Source organism: Rhamphochromis longiceps, linkage group LG2 (genome assembly GCF_057381845.1).
Source record: "Rhamphochromis longiceps isolate RC_006_pf linkage group LG2, R_longiceps_female_GT1.1, whole genome shotgun sequence".
In the NCBI taxonomy this organism is placed as follows: Eukaryota; Metazoa; Chordata; class Actinopteri; order Cichliformes; family Cichlidae; genus Rhamphochromis; species Rhamphochromis longiceps.
In genome coordinates, this window is record NC_140558.1 from 32,300,968 (window position 1) to 32,324,412 (window position 23,445).

General features: G+C 43.0%; 1 protein-coding gene across 4 annotated transcripts; it reads right to left on the minus strand.

The window, feature by feature from the left end:
- Positions 1-482: 482 nt before the first annotated feature.
- Positions 483-22,254, minus strand: LOC146677541 (ras-GEF domain-containing family member 1C-like). Of its 4 annotated transcripts, none has more exons than XM_085423708.1 (15): positions 21,914-22,254; positions 12,214-12,333; positions 8,618-8,842; positions 8,285-8,407; positions 7,970-8,107; positions 7,061-7,276; positions 5,721-5,795; positions 4,575-4,673; positions 4,000-4,102; positions 3,832-3,911; positions 3,645-3,740; positions 3,447-3,542; positions 3,236-3,359; positions 2,501-2,573; positions 483-2,416 (listed from the first exon to the last, which is right to left on the minus strand). In XM_085423708.1, exons 3-15 carry the CDS (start codon positions 8,834-8,836, stop codon positions 2,392-2,394), a joined length of 1,467 nt encoding a protein of 488 aa, XP_085279834.1. In that variant the 5' UTR covers positions 8,837-8,842; positions 12,214-12,333; positions 21,914-22,254; the 3' UTR covers positions 483-2,391. The 4 variants fall into 4 exon arrangements, with proteins under 4 accessions (XP_085279834.1, XP_085279844.1, XP_085279824.1 ...); XM_085423718.1 differs by having other exon boundaries at positions 12,210-12,333; XM_085423698.1 differs by lacking the exon at positions 12,214-12,333.
- Between the last annotated feature and the right edge of the window lie 1,191 nt (positions 22,255-23,445).

Genomic DNA, 23,445 nt, shown 5'->3' on the forward strand with positions numbered 1-23,445 from the left:
ATTCATGCTCACTTTCCTATTTTTAGTGGGTAGATACTGCTGCTCCATGAGTTTACAAAGTCAACTGTTACAGCCATGTTATGAGTGAATAGTACCCCTGTTTCTCTTTGAGATACCTTAACCACTAACATGCATATGCACGCAGTTAATAGAAAAATGTGATTTTCCTCTTAGACTAAATAAATCTGAAAGCCAAAATACACATTTTATCATTTTTAGTCACAGGAGTTCACCATTTAAAGTATGCAGTTCTCTTCCTTGTCAAACTAAACATTGACGTGTGGCTGCCTCAGAAATTTAGTAACGCAAAATGTAATTTTAAGTTTCATTTGAGGGTGAAATCTTGTAGGACATTTAGATTCTCAAGGCATTTAAGGTGCTTATTATAAACCAGAGCTAACTTTAATGGAGGCACAAAGCTTGAGCTGTGGAGCAAACATAATCACAGATAAACATCAACTGCAAACAGACACCAGACCAAGCATGGTTTAGTTTTATTAAAGGCTTTAAAGGAACATGTCACAAATTTTGCAGTTACAGCCAAGAAGACTGAATGTGTTCCACCCATTTAACGGCACACTGCGATGCATGTGCAAGCAAAAATAAAATAAAATAAAAATGCAAAACTGGAGCAGACAGTCCAGTCACACCATTTAAAAGAAAAAAAAAAGAGAAAACCCTAAAAAGTAATAGCAGATCTGATGACACCTAGACGATTGTCGTTGAAAGCACATATTCAGCACAGTCATCATTTAAAAAAAACAAAAACGTGTTTACCATGAGTGGCTGATTTGACATCGCATCTCAAGCTCGCTGGAATAAATTATCTGAGGAATGGGTTGCAGTGAAAGGAAGTTTATTGATGACAAATGAAGTGGGAGAATCAAAGTCAGACTGTTATAGAGAGGGAAAGGTGCTTCTTTAGAGAAAACACTGACATCAATTAATAAAAAGAAACCGATTTAGACCATTTACTAAAAAAAAAAAAAAAAAGCTTATTGTGTAATAGTCCCTCCCTCCCTCTCCCCTCCCCATACCCCCTCCCGCAAAATGGCTCTTGAATCACAGAACAAAAAATGAAGCCAAAAAAGGTGACAATCCCACAAAACGATTCAACAACACGTTTCAAGTCAAAGGAACCTGAATTGTTATGACAACCAGTGAATTGTATGGCACAAGTTTCCCTCTTTACTTTATATCAAGACAGAAGACCTCCTTTCATTATCGTCCTTCCACAAAATGTAACAAAGCATCCTCACCACAAAGTCTGTGTTGCAGTCTTCACAAGGTGGATACTCTAATGCCCCTTTAAGAACACCTGTCGTAGCATGCCGTTGGACTTCCTAACCAATAAAGGAACATTACAATAAAAATTATACATCTGTCAGCACAGAAATCTCCATAAATATATATCAGACAACTGAACATCAGTCAGAGAAAACTTCCTGTAGAGCAGAAAGATGAGGGGTAAATGTCACCTGTACACAATCTACACCTGGCCTGGCTCCACATGCAGCGACCAATTACTGTAGTTTTCTTGTGTAGTTGATGGCACAACACATTTAAAAGAAGTAAACACTTTTAAAACAAGTTGATCATCCCCACACGACACCTTCCCCAAAATGAAAAAGAATAAATAAAAATAAAAAATAGAGATGAACCATAAACAGGTTTCTCCGATCGACAGCGTGTAGCACAATACAGAGACGATATGAACAAACGCGTGATCGCACACAGTCAGAGGATATTTCGCAAAATGCTCAAGGCATGTTGTCTTCCATCTTCTCTGAAAACACACAGATGCCATTTCTTCAGTAAACCTATAAAACTTGACAGTTGAAATGGGCTAGCCAGCGCCCGTCACATTATTTTCGTGTTTCATTACAGTACATTACAAGTAAAGGAAAAAAAGAAGAACGTCAAATTTAAATACCTAGACAAGGCTTTGTAGCAAAGGGGAAGAGGGAAGAGAGAAGGAGGTGGGAGGAGCAAATACAAAAAAACCCCACAAACAGCATTAATAGGAATTCTTGTTTTAGAAAGTGGTTTTCCCTGTAACTGTACTCTCTAAAGTAGTAAACATCTTCACAGAGTAAACACACATCACACATGGAGAAGCATTGTCGCTCTCCAATATACTGTACCTCATCACCAACCTCCTGCAAACTGCAAAGGGATTTTGCTTCATAGCTTAATATAGTCACTTCACTTTTTAAAAAAATTTTTTTTTGTTTTTTTACACACTCCATGATGAATCCTGTTCATCGTGTTTCTCCCTTTTTTTCTTCATAGAAAAACATCAAAGTACCAGTTAGGTTCCTTCACAGTTCAGTTTAGTGCAAAGAGTCCACACGCTCCCTTGTTGGTGGCAGGTGAGCTGCCTTCGCTGCCTCATGTCTTTGCCAGGACGTTGGACCTGAAGGGAGCAAAGAGGTGAAAGGTTAATTAAGTAAAGCAGGTCTATTTAGACTTAAGCAGTTCCCATTTAATGTGTTCTCACCTGAGTGCTTTCCATCTGTCCTTCTCTACCTGATTCTCTGGACTCTCACTCTCATAGGAAGCAAGATAGAGCCCTAGGAATAATGAGAACAGATACATTTAAAAAAAAAAAAAGACACTGTGTGTCTTCAGGAATTTCAGAAAAGTCCAAAAGAGCTAAAACTACAATCTGTCTAAATTGATAAATTAGATGGCAGTTATTTGCAAACCTTTGCTTCCAACTAGGTAATCTATAGAACTGCCTTGCAATCAAAAGTGGCCTTCCAGAGATTGAAGGTGTTGTACGCTCAACCTCTGGGCAACCAGTTGGTCGCTGCAATTACTTGCAATCAATTTCCATCTGCAACAGTCACATGGAGGTTGCCGTCTTATTTTTAATGGAGTTTGGCTGAGACATTAAAGAGTCTGCAGCTGTGAAGATGTTGGACACCGATGCTTTGAGCTAAACGGTAATGTCACCGTTGTAACGCTTGCCGATTACTATTAAAACAAATTACAGCCGAGGGTGATGAGAATGTTATTAGTTTTTAGTAATTAGGAAAAATGAATAATTTGACCCGACAGTGGCACTAAATGGAAAGTAAGCGGATTAGTCAAGTTATTCAAATTTGGCCTGAGGACAACTTGAAAATACAAGGCAACAAAGACTGTAAGATGTTCAGATCTTTCTGGAACAAAACAGTAGAGGCATCAAGCGAACTGGACTGTAAATGAAAACTATGTGACAGGTTCTCACCGTCCTCGCTGAAGATGGGAGCAGTGTGGAGGTAGTGTAGGATGGCCCTATCCTCCTCAAATGGACACTCTACTTGTTTCCATGTCATGAACTCGCCAACTTGCCTTGCCAACTCGACAAATTTCTAAATAAATAAATAAGCGAGTAACCATTTAATGGTTTAGGATGAGGTTAACGATGGAGGAGAGGCAGGGTTAGGAAACAGCCTCACCTCAAAGTTGACGTGGCCGTTGGGCAGCCGATTGGCACATCCTTCATTCAGGAAATAAATGTCCTTTATCAGCAGACTGAAGAAAGGAATCACAATCTGAGGAGAGAAAATGGGCAGGAAGGCAAAGTAAATAGTAAATACTGAACTGCAGCCAGCAGGTTTTTGGAGGAAATCAGTCAATGTGTTGCTGAGCCCCACCCTTTCTCTGTTACTGTTGGCAGTCTGAGAGCGGTGGGCGGCCCCCCTCAGGGCAGTCCTGTAGTTGTAAAAGTTTCCAGTCGGATCCATCTGATGCTGTCAAGAGTAAATGGCAACAAGCAAAAACGCCGTCAGCATCTAATTTTTACTGTCTTTTACTTCTTAGACAGTGAATAGCTGTGTTTACCTCAAGAATGAAGAACTTGGCAGTCTTAGCTTTGCTCCAAGTCTTCTTCAGCCGGGACACAGGACTCATGTTCATCCCAGCTGAGAAAGAAAATGTATATATATATATTTTTAACTATGAACACAAGATGGGAATCAATGCTCAGGGATTGTAAAATGAACAACTCACAAATAATTGCCATGAGGGAGTTGAAGTTTCCAATGTTGAAACACTCCCTGGCCACATCAATGAAGAACTCGATCACCTGGGCCCTCTGTTTCTTCTTCGCTGGCTGCAGCAGTGAGACAAAACACAAAACAAAACCCCCCCCCAAATTTTTTTTTTAAAATTCTGACTTAATTTTTCATAGAGAATTTATCTCTACATATACAGATACAGGCAGAAATTTTGTCTGTGCAAGTGCAGTAACACAAAATGTCCATTAAGGGGCAGTAATGCCCTGTAAAAACTAAACCTTTATCTCCTGTCCACTTACTTAGGGGAATAAATTACTACTATGGTAGAATTCAGTTGAAAGTACTATTAAATAAAGAGAATCTATAAACTAAAAACATGCATATATGCTACAATGGTCACCCAGATATGTCCTGTAGTTACTGACATTTCCAGGTTTTCCCCATTCAGTCTGAAGTAGATCCCTGAGAGGTGTTTATAATCTTGTTCTGTTCCCAGTGTGCTTCCTAGTCTTTCTAATGTTTTGGAGGCTTCAATATGGCTGAAACTGAGTTGTGTTTTCCACTCACCATGCAGATCTCTGTCGCAACCAGGTAGCAAAGTCTGTTGAACCACCTCACGTAGGCTTCCAGGTTGGAGGTTTTTTTCTTCTGGTCACTGAAGCACGGCTGCTTAATAAGATGCGCGCGCGCACACACATACACACATACACACCACAAGTGAGTGCTACAATCGGGAATTCCACTATTAATTAGCTTCCCGTCTACAAGCTTGACCCCCTGTGTGAGCGCAAATAACAAAGACGGTGATCTTGGAGCAGAAATAACAGAACCAATTTAGAGCACAAAAAAAAGGAGAGAAAGGAGAAACTGAGTGAAGACAGGTTAAAGTGATGATAACTGAAAATGAAAGGAAATCAGTGAATGAGTGACAGCGATGGAACGGAGAGTGGAAGCATTCAGCGGTCATACATAGAGGGCACAGAAAGCACACTGTGTGTGCTTGCTGTAGTTTGCCATTTGTGACATTTACGCTCACTGACATTTGTTTGGATACGTACAAAATAACAATTTTAACCATAATGCAAAAATAAACAAATGCTGTGGTCTGACAGTAGACTGTAAGATCATAAAAATGGATCTAGTCTTTGGTTCTAAATGTGAAGCTAATGATAATAATAGTAACAGTGACATTTTTTTAATAACAGCTTGTTTTTAAATAATCTGTGTTGCAGTCTTTACAAACTTCATCAGGAATTTGCGGCGATGTGTCAACCAAAGAAAATCAAAGGCATTTGACCACTTTGCAGCCAAAGCAAAGTGAGCAGGTCCTACTGTAAACAAACATTATTCAACTTTGGGGCAAGTGATTGAAGGGACTACCAGTGAGGAATATAACAGAGTAGTAAATACATAGAACGTTACCTAGGCAACCAATGCCCACTAGTGACCAGCTGTTATCTCCAAAGAAATATGAGACGAGTGATTTGCTTCCTGTTTGGATGCACCTTTATTGTTACCATAGTGGAACATGGCTTTGTACCATTTTGAAGAGAGCAAGATGGTGATGGTCAAATGCGGGACTCAAGTCCACAAATGAACGGATGCCATCTTCTATTTACAGTCTACAGCATTGACCTAAGTACAGACTCTGGCAAGCTTAGTGCAAAATTAGTTTTCTGATTAAATAGGACAGTGTATTAAAAAAAAGTTCACCTGTGTTCCATCTAGAGGGTCTTTCTGAACAAAAGCTTGGACAAACTCCTCCGGTCCGATACGACTCAAATGTTCCTGGAAAATACAAACACACAGTCATGAATCACTCATCCCTGCAGGACAATACATTCACTCTCATTCTTTTCCTAGACACGCCCCAACCATAACAATTACTAACCATAACAAATCTGACCTGAACTTTAAAACAACCTCAACATCGTACCAAGTCTTTCCTTGACAGCGGCAGCATATTTATGTTCCCACGACATGAGCATTAGAAGTCCACTCGCATACACCGACGGGGGTAGCCCCATTAATAATTCTTTCATTTCAGTAATGGAAGGCAATCAATATGGACGAGTAATGACTGACTGAGGTGACTCACTGGAATCAGATTTCCTCACAGTGACACTTGAGACAATATTCACCTCTATTAAAAGACAGCTGTGCAGTCACATACATGGGCAAATCAAAATGAGTCATTAGCACCATCTCAACTGGTGACGCAACCCAAAACCAAAGCAGCGCTGCACACAAGTGTGCACACAGTGGCATAAAGCACAGCTGTGTAGTTCTTTAAATAAGTATCAACATGTTGCTAAAACATACAATAATATCCAGGCTGTGTGGTTGCTGCATGCCTCTCTATCTGCCCATCTCTGTTTCCTTTTGTATGCGTGCGTGTGAACGCATGTGAAGCTGTCAGGTCACATATATCCACTGCAGTTTTCCTCCCTTTTGTTTGAGGCCCCGGGCGCATCACTGACTTCAGGGGTGATGTCACCGCTCAGACAAGGGTACAAGCTTACTCAGACACTCTCACATGCACAGACAGAAACACAACCACCCCGAGATACACGTGTCCACATGAAGACACACATGAGCAGACTGAAGGCACCGAGCATGCAATGTGAGGGACAGTGTACGGATCCTTTGTTCATGTGGGTTTCATCTCCTCATTCCCTTTGTTCTGCTGTCTGTGAAGGAAGTTAGCGCTGTAATAGCTGACAAGTAAGGTCAGGTTATCAAACACATGGCGTCAAAATCCAGCGAGTTATTTTGATGATTTATGTTCATCATCAATTCGTTCACTGCATTTCCATTGTTCTGTTAAAATCTTTATCACCCTCCAGTTCCCTCTCTCTTGATGTGATTTAATGTTTATGACCTTGACATGGGTGGACTTGATCTCCACCCATGCTTCACCATCCTCCGCCTTCATCTCTCCGCTGACATCCTTTCTACTTCTCCTCGTCCGCCCTCGTTATCATCTCTTACCCCTGACCTCTTTCTAACCCGCATCCCGCTCTCTCTTCCCCTCCCCCCCTCCTCTTCCTTACCAGCTCCACGTGGGTGAGCTGTTGTGCCAGCGTGTAGGGGTCGTTGCAGATGGAGAGTATGTCCTTCTGGATGGGCGGAGGCTTGGTCTTGAAGGCCACCAGCTTGTCAGAGGAGGCGTTGAGGGAGACCTTGACAATGCTCTCTTCCCCCTGGCTCATCAGGGACAGCCTCTGGCTAAGTTTCTGCAGCACCTGGTTCAGGGTTTTCCAGTATGCCTTGAGAGAAGAGGAGAGCGACATGTTAAACATGTTATTGTGAGTTTCAGCAGTGCAAGCAGAGGTGTGCTGTGTGCCCTGCCTGGGAATGTTTGTTTTGGTGTTCCTCGCTCGACACGAGGGCTTCAAAGAGGACGTGAGGTCAGTCTGTTTCACAAGTGACCCAGAGCCACACCTCCCACATGTATGCACACACACCCATAGTGCAGACAGCCAGCTTTAAATAGCAGCACATTCATCACCACCTGTCTTTCCTGCTTCCTTTCTATCCTCCCTACATTTCTCACTATGGTTCCACTCCCATACCTTTTCTTCGGCTCTCTGCGCCCTTGCATCCCAACCCTCTCCCCTTTTTCTCCATCCGTGTCCTTCCCTCTATTTTCCCCTCAAGACTGCAGATAGAGCCACTCCTCTAATATCCTTCCTTCCTCCCTCATGTAATGTAAGATTGTATAACAGTTAGGCTGTATGTGTTCACCCTACACTGACTCCCTCATCAACAGCCGCAGTGACAATAATTAAATCTAGCTCCCCATCAGACTATTTTTCACTGCAGATGCTTTTTATCCAGTGTTTTCTGTCCAGTTTTATTGGTTAATCTATCCTGTTTGAAAATTTACAGCCTTTCAAAACTGGAAAAAAAAATCTTAGGACATATTAAGTGAAGATGATTGGACTTGTTGGACATAATACCTCATCACATGGAGCTATCCTGTGGATGATGTCTTTGAGGTGTCCGACCATCTTTTCATCCCTGAAATCGGACGGGAATGTCTCTGTCCATTCTGTCAGCAGCTGCAGGATCTTGGGGCCAAACTTGCGAACTTTTGCCTGTTTTTAACGACGTGAGAAAGATTTACAACTGGCTTTATAACATAGCAAACAAAAATACCTGCATAGAGTGAAGGGAAAAACAGCGGTTATTAAGATGCTTACATGCAGCAGATAAGTACGCCTGAATGCTTTTCATACGCCGGAATATGTATTTATGTGTGGTGCAGTGCTGACCGTATCGAGTGGGCTCTGATCCAGCTGCTGCTGTTTGATGCACATCTCACACACCCTGGCCAGCAGCTCCGGAGGAGGAATGAACAGACGAGCGCTCAGCAAGAAGGTAAACACATAGGCTTTCTGTCAAAGGACGTAAAAAGACATTCGCTAAGACACTCTCGCCACATCAATAAACACCACTGCAGCTTACTGTCATTAAAAGAAGCAGAGGAGCACTTGAAACATAGACATGTGGTTAATAATCTAATCGGCAGCACTATAAAGTGAAATGGACTCTGAGGCTAATGGGAACATGATGAGCAGCAGTGACTGTAGCACATTTCATTTTACCTCGGGGTAGTAATCGGCAGTGGGCACCAGGTTCTGGATCAGGGTGTCCAGGGAGGCAGAAGTGATGGGCGGCCCATCGGAGAGGCAAGCCCCAGGCCCCGGCCCCGGCCCCGGGCCTTCCTGTGGGGCCTCCTCCTCCCCAGGCTCAGCACAGGCCAGATGAGGGCTGAAGCCACTGGGAGTGGTAAACATGGTGCCTGAGCACGCAGTCTGGGGCATTCCTGACTAGAATATAAACACAAACACACCAAATGAATGAAGTAGAGAGATGAAATTGGGATTTAGAAAAGTCATTCGTTTCATTTTCATAAAGGTCTCTGGTACAGCCATGTAAACAAGACAGTTTGTTTGTGTAATTCAAGGTTTGCACCATTTAATCTCATGTGTACATTCAAGGACACAGAAACACAAGCCCCGCCCTCTTACTTTCCAGTCCATCTCCAGGTCATCGCCTCTTCAGCGCTAGGTAACCAGTACAGCCGGTTTCTGCTGGTGCATCAGGCAGAAATGTTGCCACAAAAAACAGATTAAAATCTGTCTATACTGTGAAACGCTGAGAGATTCACCTGGCCCTGCGAAGCTTAATCATCATTACATAAACCAGTTTGCTTGTTTCCACTCACTCCAGTTGACCTGCTGGACCCAAACATTTTCTCTGTCTCTTTTAGATCCTCTGTCCATCCTCGTGATGTATCGCTTTCACTCTTATTTTCCAGTGCAAAGACTCTTATTTCCCCTCACTTGATGAGCGCCTGTCAATGGCAGATGATACAGAATACCTCTCCTAAACAACAAGCCCCGCCTACCACGCTGACAAGCCAGAGGTGAGAATGAAAACAGGTCACACAGTCACTGTGGAGGCTGATCATGTTGTCTCCACCACTGAAATGAATCCCTTTGCCTTTGTAAGGCTCTGGCTTACACATTTTAAAAATTCAACAGGCTCTTCCCCTCAGTGGACCAACACTGCAGCTCTAGTGGAAAGGAACGCTTAATGTGGTGTAAGCTAGAGCAGTGATACCATAATGTCACTCGCAGTACAAAAGAGCTCGTCTTCATCACCCAGCTTAAAAAAAGGCAGCCGTTAATAGTTAATTACATTTTATAGTTTCATCCAACTCTTCTGTGGGAGTAGCTCCTGTGCTCTCTGACAGCGACTAAAATGACCCGTAGCACCACATCCAACTCGAATACCTGCAGTCTCAAAGTTGCTTTGGTTTTACAAAAGATCTCTGCCTGCAGGACTCACAATAAAAGCAAAAAACCTGCACGCTGACACTGAAACCTCAAGCACAACAACATACCATACCAAACACTCTTCCTGTTGTCTATTGTCAGCTTGGCCTAAATATGCACCTGAACACATAGTAAAGTGTGTATGTATATGTGCGTACACATACATACACACACACACAACAGTACTAACATAAAAGAAGTCCTTCGTAAACTGAATGAAAGACGGCATGTTCGTCCATATTAGTGATCGTCCTAAGACAGTGAAGGAAATGTCTTCGGCCATACTTTCATCCTCTGCTGACCTCTACAAGCCGCCCCGATAAATGAGTATCGTGGGTCCCCCTGGGTTGAAAGGCCAAACGCACGGTGCCATGCACAAATGCACAAATGTTTCAAGTTCCCTGTGTGAGTGGATCGGCTTTCCTTTGTCCTCCTTGTTCCCCTACATTTGGGCACTTACTTATGCACTTGTGCACACCTAGGCACAAACACACACAGACAGGCTCACAAAAGGCTGGGGGATGGGGAGTTCTGAGAAGCGTTTTACACCCAAAGCCACATTTCTTTTAATATATGTTGTGGTTAGAAAAGGCCGACATCTCGTCTGCGTATCAGTGGAGTGATCTTGGCTCTATGTGCAATCGGGGGGGTGTGTAACCAACCAAAACACTGTCCATCTGATTCAGACAAATCAGCCTAAATACTAAAGCTCTATAAATAACAGTGGGTGAAAAAACAGAGTTTAAAATTGTAGAGTTAGAGATTAAAGAGGATGAATGAATATTGTTTAAAAATGCTAAAAAAAAATTGCCTTAAATTACATTTGACTTGTTTTTCACTCATAAAAGTTACTGGCTCTGTCTAGAAAAGACCGGGATGTCCTTGCAGTGACATCCCGCAGATTGGATTATAACATTGAGCCACAGAGAACAGGATAAAGGACTAAAGTACACGAGTGAAGCTTTATGGTTACTAAAGAAAACTTCCTTTATGTTAAGACTGACAGGAGGACAATATCTGCTTAGTTCAAGGTGACTAAATCTCACACAACTCTCTATGTCTCTGTGTTTGTATTTCTACATGTATAGCAGTGTCTGCGAGTTCTATACTACGTGCTCACACTGTCAATGATTCCCCATATCGCATGTGATAATCTCCCATCTCCGTATTTCTCCCCACTGCTTCCTCCTCAGCCTCCCGCTCCTCCCTCCAGCACTTCTCAGGCTCTGAGTCATTATTTCATCACAGCTCCTCATGTCTGTCAGTCGATACCTCACAGTTTCAGTCAGTCAGGTGGCTCATCTGCCAATGTGTACATTTTTTAAATGGACAAGCCGAAAGCAAAGTCTTTTCTGCGACAGTGAAAGTAACCCAAAAGGACTTTAGGGTTGAGGTAGTGATGTGTGAGTTCGAAGTAGTAGTGAAACCTGCAGGGGTGCAACTTTAAGTACTGACATAAAAGTGAAAGACAGACTATGTAACTTTTATGGCCAATTTAACTAAAAGAGACAACCGAGGAAAAGTAGGGCTTGCAGTGAAACAGCAGCAAGAGCAGAGACTGACTCAATAACGTCAGTAAGAGCAACAAATAATGAGGTTCGCTTTACATTAGCCAACAACCGGCACCGTCAGCTGTTTGTCACCTCATGCCATCCCAGTTAAACTTCCTCTAAAATGCCTTCCTGCTTGGAAACTCCAAGGGAAGACCACCTTACCTAACACAAAGTCTTATGACTAACAAACTGAAATACTTCCTTTAAAATGTCACTTCCCCCCCCAAAGCCATATTGCTTACACCGCTTTTTCTACAGTGTGAAGAAGTCATCCACAGCTGTACTCTGTGTATAACTTGTTTTCACAGCTCCTGCTACACTCAACCCCCTCTGCGCCTGTCACACTTTGTCAGCGCTGCATGAAAAAACACAATGAGAAACATGTAGCTAAGAACAGGTGAGTGTAGTGATGTGTGCTTTAATCCCCCCCCCCCCCCCCCCCTTGAGATCTACGGTAGCCTTGCACTCAGTCTAGACAGCTGGGGGGTGTCATTGTTCTGTGCCCTTGCAGCCTGTGTGCATGTAGTTGTGTGATTTGGTTAGGCTGCTATCGTTGTCATCAGGAGATCTGCCTCCTTTGTTCCATTATGATTAACAGAGTGGCACGGTCTGCGGCCACACAATCTTCGACAACACCTCGGCTGTCAAGCAGCGCATGTGTTGATGAATCAAACGCATTCCTCACATAACCAGCCAGTTTAGCTGTCAAACTGCTTCTTTGTTGTTAATCCGCTGCCTTCCTACAACACTCTGTAAAACCCGTTTCACTAAAAACAAACAAAAAAAGAAGAGAACAGTCACACCTACTGTTCTTGTGTCTTCCTGCTTAGGTGAGTGGTGACAAAACTGTGCAAATATGTTCTTTCACAGAGGGGTTGATGGACGAGCAGCATCAGAGACCGGCCTACGTTCAGACTGAGGAGGGTTCTTCAAGAGAAAAAACAAGAGAAAAATCTGTGCCATCAGTGGGTCAAGGGTCAAATGAGAAGCGGTGGGGTTATTTGATGGGGCAGAAGCAGCTTTGAGGTCCCTCTGCTTACTTATATTAGGGCAAACACTACCTCTGCTGCTTATGATTATTAGTCATCACCCAAGCAAGACAAGGAACTTGTCTATAGGTCAACACCCACACGCATATTAAAATAAACAGTCTGGATCTTTTGACACTTAAATAAAAGCGGGATGCTCAACTATACAAACACATCGACGTCTGAGCAAAAATTTATCTTTTCCTTTCAATACAGAAACAAATCTTAACACTTTTCAATATTTTCCTCTGACGTTAGCTAACTGATTGTACAAAGTCCTAAGCAACATTTTTATCTCAGCCTAACAATATTCTTCCAGACACTTGAATATGTTCCAGGTAAGTGTTTTCAAAGCTGATTTCATGTCCTTGACCAGTGGCGATTCTACAGGCTGTTGTGGCCCAAGGCTAAAATTCACAGGGGGCCCCCCCCTCACGATTATGTGATAATTTTAAATATGTCCAGAGCGCAACACGCTAAGCAAACAAAAGAAATAACTTGATGCTAGTGTCTCTCCTCTAAATCTGAGGCTAGATTAACATTATTCCTTCTGTACCATTACATTTAAACATTTTCACTCCAAAAAGGAGAGCTTTTCTTCATTTTCACTGATTATCTTTCATCGTTACCAATAGGCTTGCTTAAACAGTATAATTCATGCCAGATACAAGTGAGTGGAGTCAGGTGAGGACCTATTATGGCATTGCTGTAGTTTAAAGTGTTTTGGCTCTCTAGGGCATCCCACTGGCTTGGAGGGCAGAGCAGTTATCTGGTGGCAAGTTGTGCCTCTATCTGCTACGGCAAATACAAAAATGTCATTATGTTTAGCATATTTTTAGTAAAACCAACCCTTCACCATGTGATCCAGCCGCCAAACCCTTTTTTGCAGTTTTACACTGATACATATTATTCTTAAGCCGTTGAACTGTTTGCACACGCAGCCTTTGCAAAAGAATTCTAAGAAACTTTCCCACGCTTTATTTTCAACTTTTTATTCTATCCTTTTACTACTTGGTACTAGTTTCAAAGTTGAATTTAAGTGGTTTGCACCTCATTGCATTTTATTTTTAGTTACATTTCATGCAGCATTCAAATTGCAGTTAAGCACATCTTTGATTTTTGGGCCCCTTATATCTATAACACACTGCACCGATACTGAGAAATGCGACGAAGAAAGACGGAAATGATTACATGATATAAAGCTATTCTTAGACAAGCGGCACATCATCTGAAAGCAAGCACATCAAGTATCCGGCATGGGTGCTACAGCAACGTTTTGTTTTGCTTCTGTCATTGCTTCGTGGTTTCAGAGATCACAGCTGAAGGAAAGTCGAATGAATATATAACAAAAAGTGCTTCCCCTTTTTCGCTCAAGATGCTGATACCAATCCAAATGAAGTTTGCAAACAGTCTTGGCTCTATCAGTGCCAATCTCATCCTCTGCAGGCTTCCTCCTCACCAACTAATTTCGGACCCACATGTTAACTCCTTTAACACAGAAAGCTTCAACACTTCATCTATTTTGGGATAGTGCTCTAAAAAAGCAGATACTTGCGTATTTTTGGGACTGACACTGTTTTGTGCTCCTCCGAGTATTAAAGCTCTGGCCTGAATTTTCTACCAAATTCTTTGAAAGCTGAAATGATGAGTATTCTCAGGATGGCACAGGCTTAAAAGTGAGTAAACACCTCTTTGTCATGCAGCCTCTCACTTCCCTTCCCCTTGCACATGTCCCCTATTTTACTCCCCTCCTCCTTTATCTCCCGCTCCATGCCCCAGATTCTAATGCTCCCAGTCGGGACGCCTGTACAGATGGCCCTGCAGCAGCCTGCTCTCCCAGTGGGAGCTCCTGGCATGGGAGGCTTTTTTGGCCCGCTGCCTCTGCCATCATCCCCAGTCGCTACAGGAGTCCAAGAATAAGTGTACTGGCGTCCAGGCCGAATGTCGAGGTACACAGACTGAGCCAAACTGGCTGCTGAGCTGCACAGCAACCTCCTGGCACAGCTGACAATAGAGAGACCGCAAAATACCACACATGTCACTACACACGCTGCAACAAAACCAGACCAGCGCACTATTGTTGGGTAATGGTGGGTGTGCATATTTGAGGAGCTGAACACAATCGAGTACATTGTATCTTAAGAAAACATATCCATGCACACTTGCACCCACGTAGCGGCCAAGCTCAGGATCGAGTTACAGTGAAGGCATTCAGGTTATACACCCATTCATCTGTCTTTTTTTTCCTTTGATAAAAGCCTGACTGGGATTGAAAAAAAAAATAAAATAAAAATCACAGTCAGGGCTCAACAGGAACACACTCCCCAAAGCCCTTTCAGTGGAATTCCCCTTAAGTGTCTAAGTGGAGTGACACTAATATTCTGGCACCTGTTCCACACCCACCATCAGTCCCACTGACGCTTACTGGGAAATCTCTTTAATGAAAACAGCTTGTGCGTGTGTTCTCATCCTCATTCCTGAGCGAGTTCGGACACAGCTGCTTCCACGCAAGTGTTGGAGTTTCTGTTTGCGTACGTGCTCACAAGAGTCCGAGACAGTCAACGTCCATCCAAGTCCAAGTGAAGTCATTCACTCACTATGAAAACAACGATCCGTCTTACTGTCCTCCAAGAAGTGCTGCTAAACCTATAGCACGAGAAGAACTGCAGACAACTGATCTCTAAAGTCAAACTGTCACCTTTGTAAAATTTACATTTAGATGGAATCAAGTTCATCACTGCAAAAAAAACATTAACTGTGAGGGGTGAAAAAAAAAACCCAAAACCCTCCAAATTTAAAGGTTGAGCACCATTATCACAGACTCCACTTTCAAACCACTTCACGCGTGCACGAAGCGCACTTCTGGATCCATCTCCCTGGTTTGTTGAAGATAAAAATAGTGTATTAAAATAAGCTAAATGTCTCTGACATGATGGGCCCGGTCAATCTATCATATTATGTAGAGATAATTGGAGTTGAGCACAGATTGGCTCTTAGTGAGCACATAGCACATGGCTGAGTTGTGAGTGCCCTAAATCTGTCACTCACAACGGTCACAATGCCTTAAAAAACAGCCATGTGTTAGTCATAATATGTCAATTTGCAGCCACCATTCATGCAATGTACTTTTGCGGAGAATCAGACAAGAGTGATTTTGTCTCTGTCCTACACAGGCACAATTTCGCCTCAAGTGCTACTTATGAGAAATTACCAGCTCACCAAGTAAATGGAAGGAAATAGCACAGAAAACCAGCGCAGGGCGATTGAAAGCATCCAGACAGAAAATCTGAATTAAACAATGCCAATGCGCAGCAACCTAAATAGGCCGCTAAGCACGTTTTAAAATTAGTCTGCCAGTGGAAACACCCACTCAGCATTGTATTACTCTCAATCAAACCTGCACAATAACCACCGTGAGGTAATGAGCGAAATAGTAACAGATGCAAATCTAATAAGCACACCTTGATAATTTCATCACGGCCGTCGCCTTTGCCGTTTAAGTACATCTATCAGCTCATTACAACCAGTACAGGCAGAGGCTGCACTGTGTATCACTGCTGATGTATGATGATCTCAAAGCGTACTAATTAGCATTTGGTGATTTCACGGGGGTGGTCTGTTCACCGCTCATGCTTCATGTATTTTGATATGGTTACACACGGGCAACACCAAAATACAAGACTCATTAATTCACAGTTAGTTTCATTTTTGCTATTTGCACCCAACATTTCATATCTCTGTATGTCATTTTGCATCTTAACGGACTCTCAGGCAGAACTGAATCACACACCGTGCACAAATAAATCACTTTGCAGTCACACCTTCTGCTTTCTCTTTTCATTGTTACGGGCGGTTCTACAAATTACACTATACAAACACTGGGGGCGGCTTTGGCTCAGTTTGTAGAGCAGGCTGTCCACTAATCACAGAGTGCTGGCAGCTCAATCCCTGGCCTCTCCATGTGTCAAAGTGTCCTTGGGCAAGACACTGAACCCCAAATGTTTCTCTATGGCAGGAAAACACCTTGCACAGCAGATTCAATTGTGTGCGAATCCATAACTGAAAAAAAGAAAGAAGAAAAAGAACAACACACACACACACACACACACACACAAACAAACACCGTAAAGCACTAAGTAGAATAGCTATAGGCCAAAAGATTCTATATCTACCACTGTATGCCAGCACAGCAGTCTGAGCTGGAAAGATTAGTGGAATTTCCCTCAGGCAACATATTTTGAACCGTGCATTAAAGCCACGGTTTCTAGCTTTTCTCTTTACTACCCTCTTCAGGTGCACTGTAGTGCTCAACTGTTATCAAAGCACAATGTGCTTGGTAGGGCTGCGCCATATCATGTCGTCCAGGATAATAGCTGCATCTCATATTGTGATATCATTGCCATAGCAACGCTTTGCATTTATGTTCCCTTGTGCAAAACAATGAGAGACTCTCATGTCTGAGAGTGAGAGGCACGTGTAAGCCAATTTAGTACCTACAAGCTACCTCAGCAACCCTCAAACACAGCACTTTTTAAAATATGCAAGAAAATCTTTACTGCTAAAGGATGAAACAACAACAGTGTTTTATCGTTTGAGGCCCAAAAAAACCCCCCCAAAACAAAACAAAACCCCCACAACATCTAGTAAAACCAGACTGCAAAGCAAGAAATGCTAGAAGCTGTTCATGTGGAACTCAAACCCAAAGAAATGACTCCATCGAGCACCAAACTACAGGACTAATATTATCAGTACCAATACAGACATCGCAAATTTTCAACACATTTCAGTGACCATCAATTCACTCAATTACTCTCCACAATAAATAATTAACACAAAATAAGAAACATTTCAGCTTTTCGTGCATTTTGAAACTGTTTTTTTTTTTTTGGGTTGACATCATTGTTTAAATAATAATAATAATGCATACTTTGATCCCCGTGGGGAAATTACTGCCCGGGGAGCAGTGTGTAGGGACGGTACCTTGTTCAGGGGTATCGCAGGGTAGCCGTTCAGTGGATTCGAACCCCCGACCTTCCGATCATGGGGCGACCATGTTACCTACTGAGCTATCCCTGCCCCAAATGTGCTATAGGCTATAAATAAACTGGCTATAAATAAACTGAAACCAGGTATCGATATTATTATATTATAGTATCGATCCTATACCAATACCAACATAGGTATCAATACTATCGACATTTGGGTCGATGTGCCCACCTTTACTCCATATAACAGGAAGAGTAAATGGTGAATGGAAAGTACTGAGCTGAAAAAGCTCAACCCAAGCTACGAGACTGCAGGTAGAAAATATTTATCAGTAGGTTTAGTTATTGTCAAACTGAAATGTTGAGCAGCTATTTTATACATTTACTGAAATTTTGAAATATTGCTGCAGTCTCTAATTTAGGATAGAGTTCATCAATGACAGTAGGTCACTGGAACAAAAGGATAGAAACTTATAGTTATAAATAGGGATGGGTACCGGGTTCTGTCATAAACGGTAGTAACCAGACCGAAAAGCAGCGCACATTTCGGTGCTTTGTTTTTCCTGAGCTGTGACACACTTTAGATTCTAGCCAATCATTTTACGTTTCCGAGGATAGTAGGCGGGTCCAGGTATGTACGTTCTTTTCGAGCAGAGCTACAGATTAAAAATGCCCAAGGCGAAGCGGTCAAAAGTCTGGCACTTCACAGCAAAATATGCAAACTTAGCCGCCTGCAACAAGTGCTTTAAGCTGATACTATGATACTGTCAAAGGAGGAAACACCTTGAATCCGATGAAACACCTGGCGACGCATAGTGTTTTTTTATAAGCCGAGAAATGCGCCGTATTTGATAGCTTGCTGCGAGACCTCACACCGTGCACATCTACTGCGGGTGTGGTGCCTGTTATCGGACCCGGAGTTAGCAACATCCCCCAAAAACCCGAAGATTAGAGTCCTGGCCCCTAGCCCTGCCAGTGTAGCAGAAATGATGAGGATATTGATGCAGCAGCAGCCGTTCTTCTCTGCGTGAGTAGCTTAATGTTGTTCGTGTGTAATTTACGTTGAGTATGCTAACCACGTTATTACATTAATGCATGTAAGGTGAACTAGCAAACATCATCATAGCTACATGCGGCTGTCTTCTTGTTTGATGGCAGATACTCCCTTCACCCTGGCCAAAAAGCCTAAAACGACCAAAGAAAAAGTGGAAAATAGTTATACATGAGAGGTTTTTGGACAAAGTTTGTGTTTTTTCCATTGTTTAAGCACTGCTTCCAGCCAAGAGGGATGCCATATATTCCCCATAGCTGCAGAAAAGGCTAACATTGTTATCTTTTTACAAAAAACCAGCTGAACATGAGAGGTTTTTGGACCGATTTTGTGTTCTCCATTCTTTAAGCACCGGTTTGAGCACCGTTTAAGCACCGGCAGTTTCAAAAGTACCGGTTTGGCACCGGTATCGGATAAAACCTAAACGATACCCATCCCTAGTTATAAATGCTGCTGCCTTCAAGATGCAAGCATAAATAACACATATCAATATCAGACAGTACTTATAAGAACACACACACTCTTGATTTAATAGCAAAGCTTAATGTGAGCTTTATCTGAATTTTGCGACACACCTGCCACCTCTTAGGTGAGCAGAAGCTTGGCGGTCACCGCTTTTTGCCTTAGATCCTATATCTGATGGAGCAATCACCGTGCTCACTGTTTATCGAACACAACAGGCATCTAATCATATCTCATTGCTTTTTTGACCCTGTCGAATCCTCTATGATTGACCATCAATACTGTCCTTATGACAGCATGAAGGCCATGTAGAGGCAGCTAATACAGCTCAGAGCGTTTCCATGGAGTCAAGGCTCCTGTTGGGAGGTAATTAGATGCCTGTTGTATCTCCACTGTGACACAACCCCCCTTCTCGCACCCCTTTATTCCATCGAAATCCCGTGTTTGTCCTCGCGCTCACTCTCTGGTGACAGAGCGGGCAGTTCTGAGTGACTCCACATGTGAACTCCATCTGCCACGAGCTGTCAACACGATCAGTCTCATCACCTCAGAGTCAGCGGCAGGGCTGCTGCGTCGCCAAAGGACATCCCAAGAGCTGTCAGGTACACAGGCCGTCATAATGTAATGTCCCTTTGTCAGTCGAGTACGTCCTGACTATGTAAGGTGTGGAAAAAACAAACATTCGAATTCTTGACACTACACCACTAGCAATGTGAAATGGGGGAGATTTGCAAACACTTAGCAAGAACATTGTGTGAGTGTTAGTCAAAGTAGCAGTGAAAATAACCGGCTGTGTTTCATCTTTCTACAGTGCCTGTTTTTTTGGACCATCATAACTCGTTTCATAATTTTTTGTATAATATGAACATAACAAACTTAGTAATACAATTAATTTAAATTCATCTTGGCTTAAGATGAAAAAAGGTTAAAGAAAAGATTTTAACTGATTGATCATCCAGCCATCCATGCAAGTGCTACAGGAGCACGCAGCCAATCCCACTGTAAATAACTCAGCACCCATTTAATAAAAAATGAATACATGAAGAAGTCTGAGTATTTTATTACTGCTTAAGTATTGGCAGTCAGATGGAGCAGGTTTCTGTTTGCATTGCTCCATCACAGGACAGTAGTGGAATTCCATCATACCAGTATAGTACAGCACTTCACACAGGCACACACACAAATCCCCTTCCCCCACACAAACACAGCCATAAACCTTGCGGTGGTGATAAAGCTGTCATTGCTACCAGACTAACAGCGACTGCGTTTACCTCCCCATTGACCTGCTACCAGAGAAACCCTGCTTTTCCCTTTGCTGTCTCTCTCTACACCTATACACAGACCTCACTGTCTGAGAATTTGTCTCTTTCAGTCTCACATTAGACCAAACGATGCCCTCATTAGCAGCACACCTGTTATCCTCTGCAGGCTCGGCCTGAATTGGAGGGAACACAAGCTTTAATCTATGTAACCGGTGACTTCTGCCAGACCCCTGCTCCAGTGACATATCTCTACATCTCCACCATGTAATGCACAACAAGGGCAAGCTCTCAGTTCAATTTAAATAAATAAATAAATAAATAAATAAATAAATAAAAACACATTCTGGCTGAGGGCAGCAGGCCTATATATGGGCAAAGCAGAGACAAGGTCAGCTGCATTGGTAAACCCACAGAGGAGATGGAACAAAGAGCTGAGTGAAGGCCCTGATGACAGAGAGCAAAGGCAAAGGGTGTAAATGATGCTGCGGGACTAAAAATCATAATTCACCCTTTATCCAAAATGGATGACATGCTAGACGGCAGAGAAGCAATGAACTGAAGCACTGGTTCAGCAAACATGGCACACAAACGCAAACAGTGCCAGTGAGGGTGAAAGTGAGGAAAACACGTTTCAGTGGGACTGAGTGATAAACAGAGGAAGGGCAAAGCAGAGTATGTGACAAAAGAGAGGAGACAGAGTCTGCTGGTGCCTCCTGAAAGTCCACACAGAGAAGGTATGGTCACAAAATCTCCCCCCTCACCCCCTAGATTATGGTGTTTCCCTCCTACTGGGGGACTAGGAGATGCAGTCTGGCTGCTGAGACTTGGATGAGAGACACATCAAAGTGTGGTGCTGAATTGCAAAACTGGCTCACCCACCTGACTGGTTAGTCGACAGAACCGGTTTTACTCTCATCCCCTTTTGCATTGAGTTGCTGAGAGACCGACAACAAACCCTTCTGGTTTGTACTTGGTTAGCTGTGCGAGCTGCTGCATCATCCCTTGGGTGTCAAGTCTACTTACCACCTACTGGATGCTCATTTTCCTTTCCCCTTTCATTCCAAGGAGAACAGAGTAAATGTCAACAGTGCCGCCACCACCACACCCGTTTACTCCCTCTCCTACACCCGTCCCTCCAAGGCACTTTTTAAGGTTGTATTTTGTCTGAGAATAATCAGCAGCAAGTTTACACAGTTAATAACTGCATGTTAACTAAACCCAGTCCATCAGCACACAGTGACATTTTTCACTTATGAGCGGATGCTGTCTTTGTTTCCAATACCACATTATCACCTGCCCGCACGCATTCTCGCTCATGAACGTGTCAAAGACAGAAGACGCAGTGACAGCGCTCTATTAAAATAGAAAAAGATAGAGCCGGATCCTTTCACGCCTTTAAACAGACGAGCACGCCGCTGACTCACGGCACACATCTGCGATGTTTCCATCGTAGTAAAGTGATGCAAGCGACGCTGCCGTACCTCTACAGCGATAAGGGATCGTGATGTCATCGCTGCCTCTAGTTGAACTTCTTATTATGACGACACAGTGTCCTCGTAGGCAATCTGTCCGATTACAACGCGCGCGCGCACACACACATATATACACACACACCTACCCGTACGCACAATAGCCCACACGCTGGCGCGAGCGCAGGCTGTGGGCGTGAGCGCAATTTCAATATTTCAGAGTGATAATATTGTAATTGTTGCCACTCACCAGCACTACACTTTGATCCTCATCTTTGATCCGACTTGTATCCGATGTCAAATCGATATAAGCTCCGGTGCCGGTTATTCCCAAATTAATCAGGGTTTAGAAGCAGCTGGGCATCAGCTGGGAGAAGTGAAGCCGGACTCCAGAGGCACACCGCCTGGTTGCAGTTAAGTACAGTGTTTACAGTTGCTTGTTAAATGTCCCGCACAGGCTCGTACCGGTGTGCAGCGGACACAAACGCAAGGTTGGGCCGTTAAAAAGAGCGTCCCTGAAGGCGTGGCGACTGTCCTGTCCTGCGCCACGGAGACTCGGCGGACTGCACAGTTACATCCACACGTCCTCAGAGCGAGTGATCAGCCAGAGAGGAGAGTAACTCCTACTACTCACCGGTCAGGCAGCGTATAATATGGCTTCCGTGTTCGACTCTTTCAAAATAAGATGATCCACGAGTACTGCGGGAATTCTCGAGAAGCCCGAATAATAAGAAGGGTTAAAAGCCACATGTTCATCGAGTAAAGTTAGTTAGCAATAATGATTCAGGGCGCGTTTAAAATGTCATTTAAGTCAAAGTTGAAAGTCAAACACAAAATAAAGGCTCTATGAGGATCCTGTATTTTGTGATGCTCTAGCCCCCCCCCCCCCCCCCCCCCCCAGCTTTGGCGCATATTAATCAATCAATCAATCAAATAAACATTGAATCATATCTAAAAAGTCACTTTTACACGCATGTGCATCTGTAACAGCGTTGAACTTTGTCTTGCCAGCATTTCTCATCGTATTAAGCTTTTATTTTGCAGGCAGAAATAATTTCCGGTGGTTGTTTCTAGTAGGGACCTGGATACTGTCGTGGGCAAGCAGTGATACTCTCTCTCTGTCTTCTTGTCCATCCTCCGTCTCCACACACACACACACACACACACACACACACACACACACACACACACACACACACACACACACACACACACACACACACAGAGGTCTTTTCGGTTTCTGCTACTCATTCTCATACCAAAGCACAATAAATCGCAGCAGTGTTTCACCTATTTAAACACAATGCGAAAACCCCCAGACTTTCCAATTAAATTAATTGGGACGTATTCAGCAGGGTTGTGAAAATAACAATGTTTTCCTCTGGAGCTTTGAGTCCATGGCTATATTAATTTTACAACCAATATAAGAAGAACAAGAAAGTTAAACAAACTGTCAAAATTCCTTTAATAGTTGTCTGCATGAATCACGTTTTCCATCTCCAATCACAACCAATTTACAAGAAGCAAGGAGCACTTTTAATTTGTAATCCTGAGGCGTCTGTTTTACCACTGACAGCCTGAGTGATGCCCGCTAACCATGACCCCAGATTGAAAGGGTCACCTCTGAATGTGGAAATGAGGCTCTAACATTCAGAGTCGGGCTGTATTTCCATTAAAATCTGATTGACTTAATACCAGTATGTGAATTTAAAAACAACAATGGGATGTTCAAAACATCTTTATTGAGTGAAGATGAGATAAGATGTGAGGTCTTGCTTTTTT

Excerpts from the sequence above, each read along its gene's own strand:
- LOC146677541 (XM_085423690.1), bottom strand. Across the intron at positions 7,277-7,969 it reads GGATAGCTCCATGTGATGAG|GCATACTGGAAAACCCTGAA; the intron begins GTATTATGTCCA and ends TCTTCTCTCAAG. Across the intron at positions 3,360-3,446 it reads ACGGCCACGTCAACTTTGAG|AAATTTGTCGAGTTGGCAAG; the intron begins GTGAGGCTGTTT and ends TTATTTATTTAG.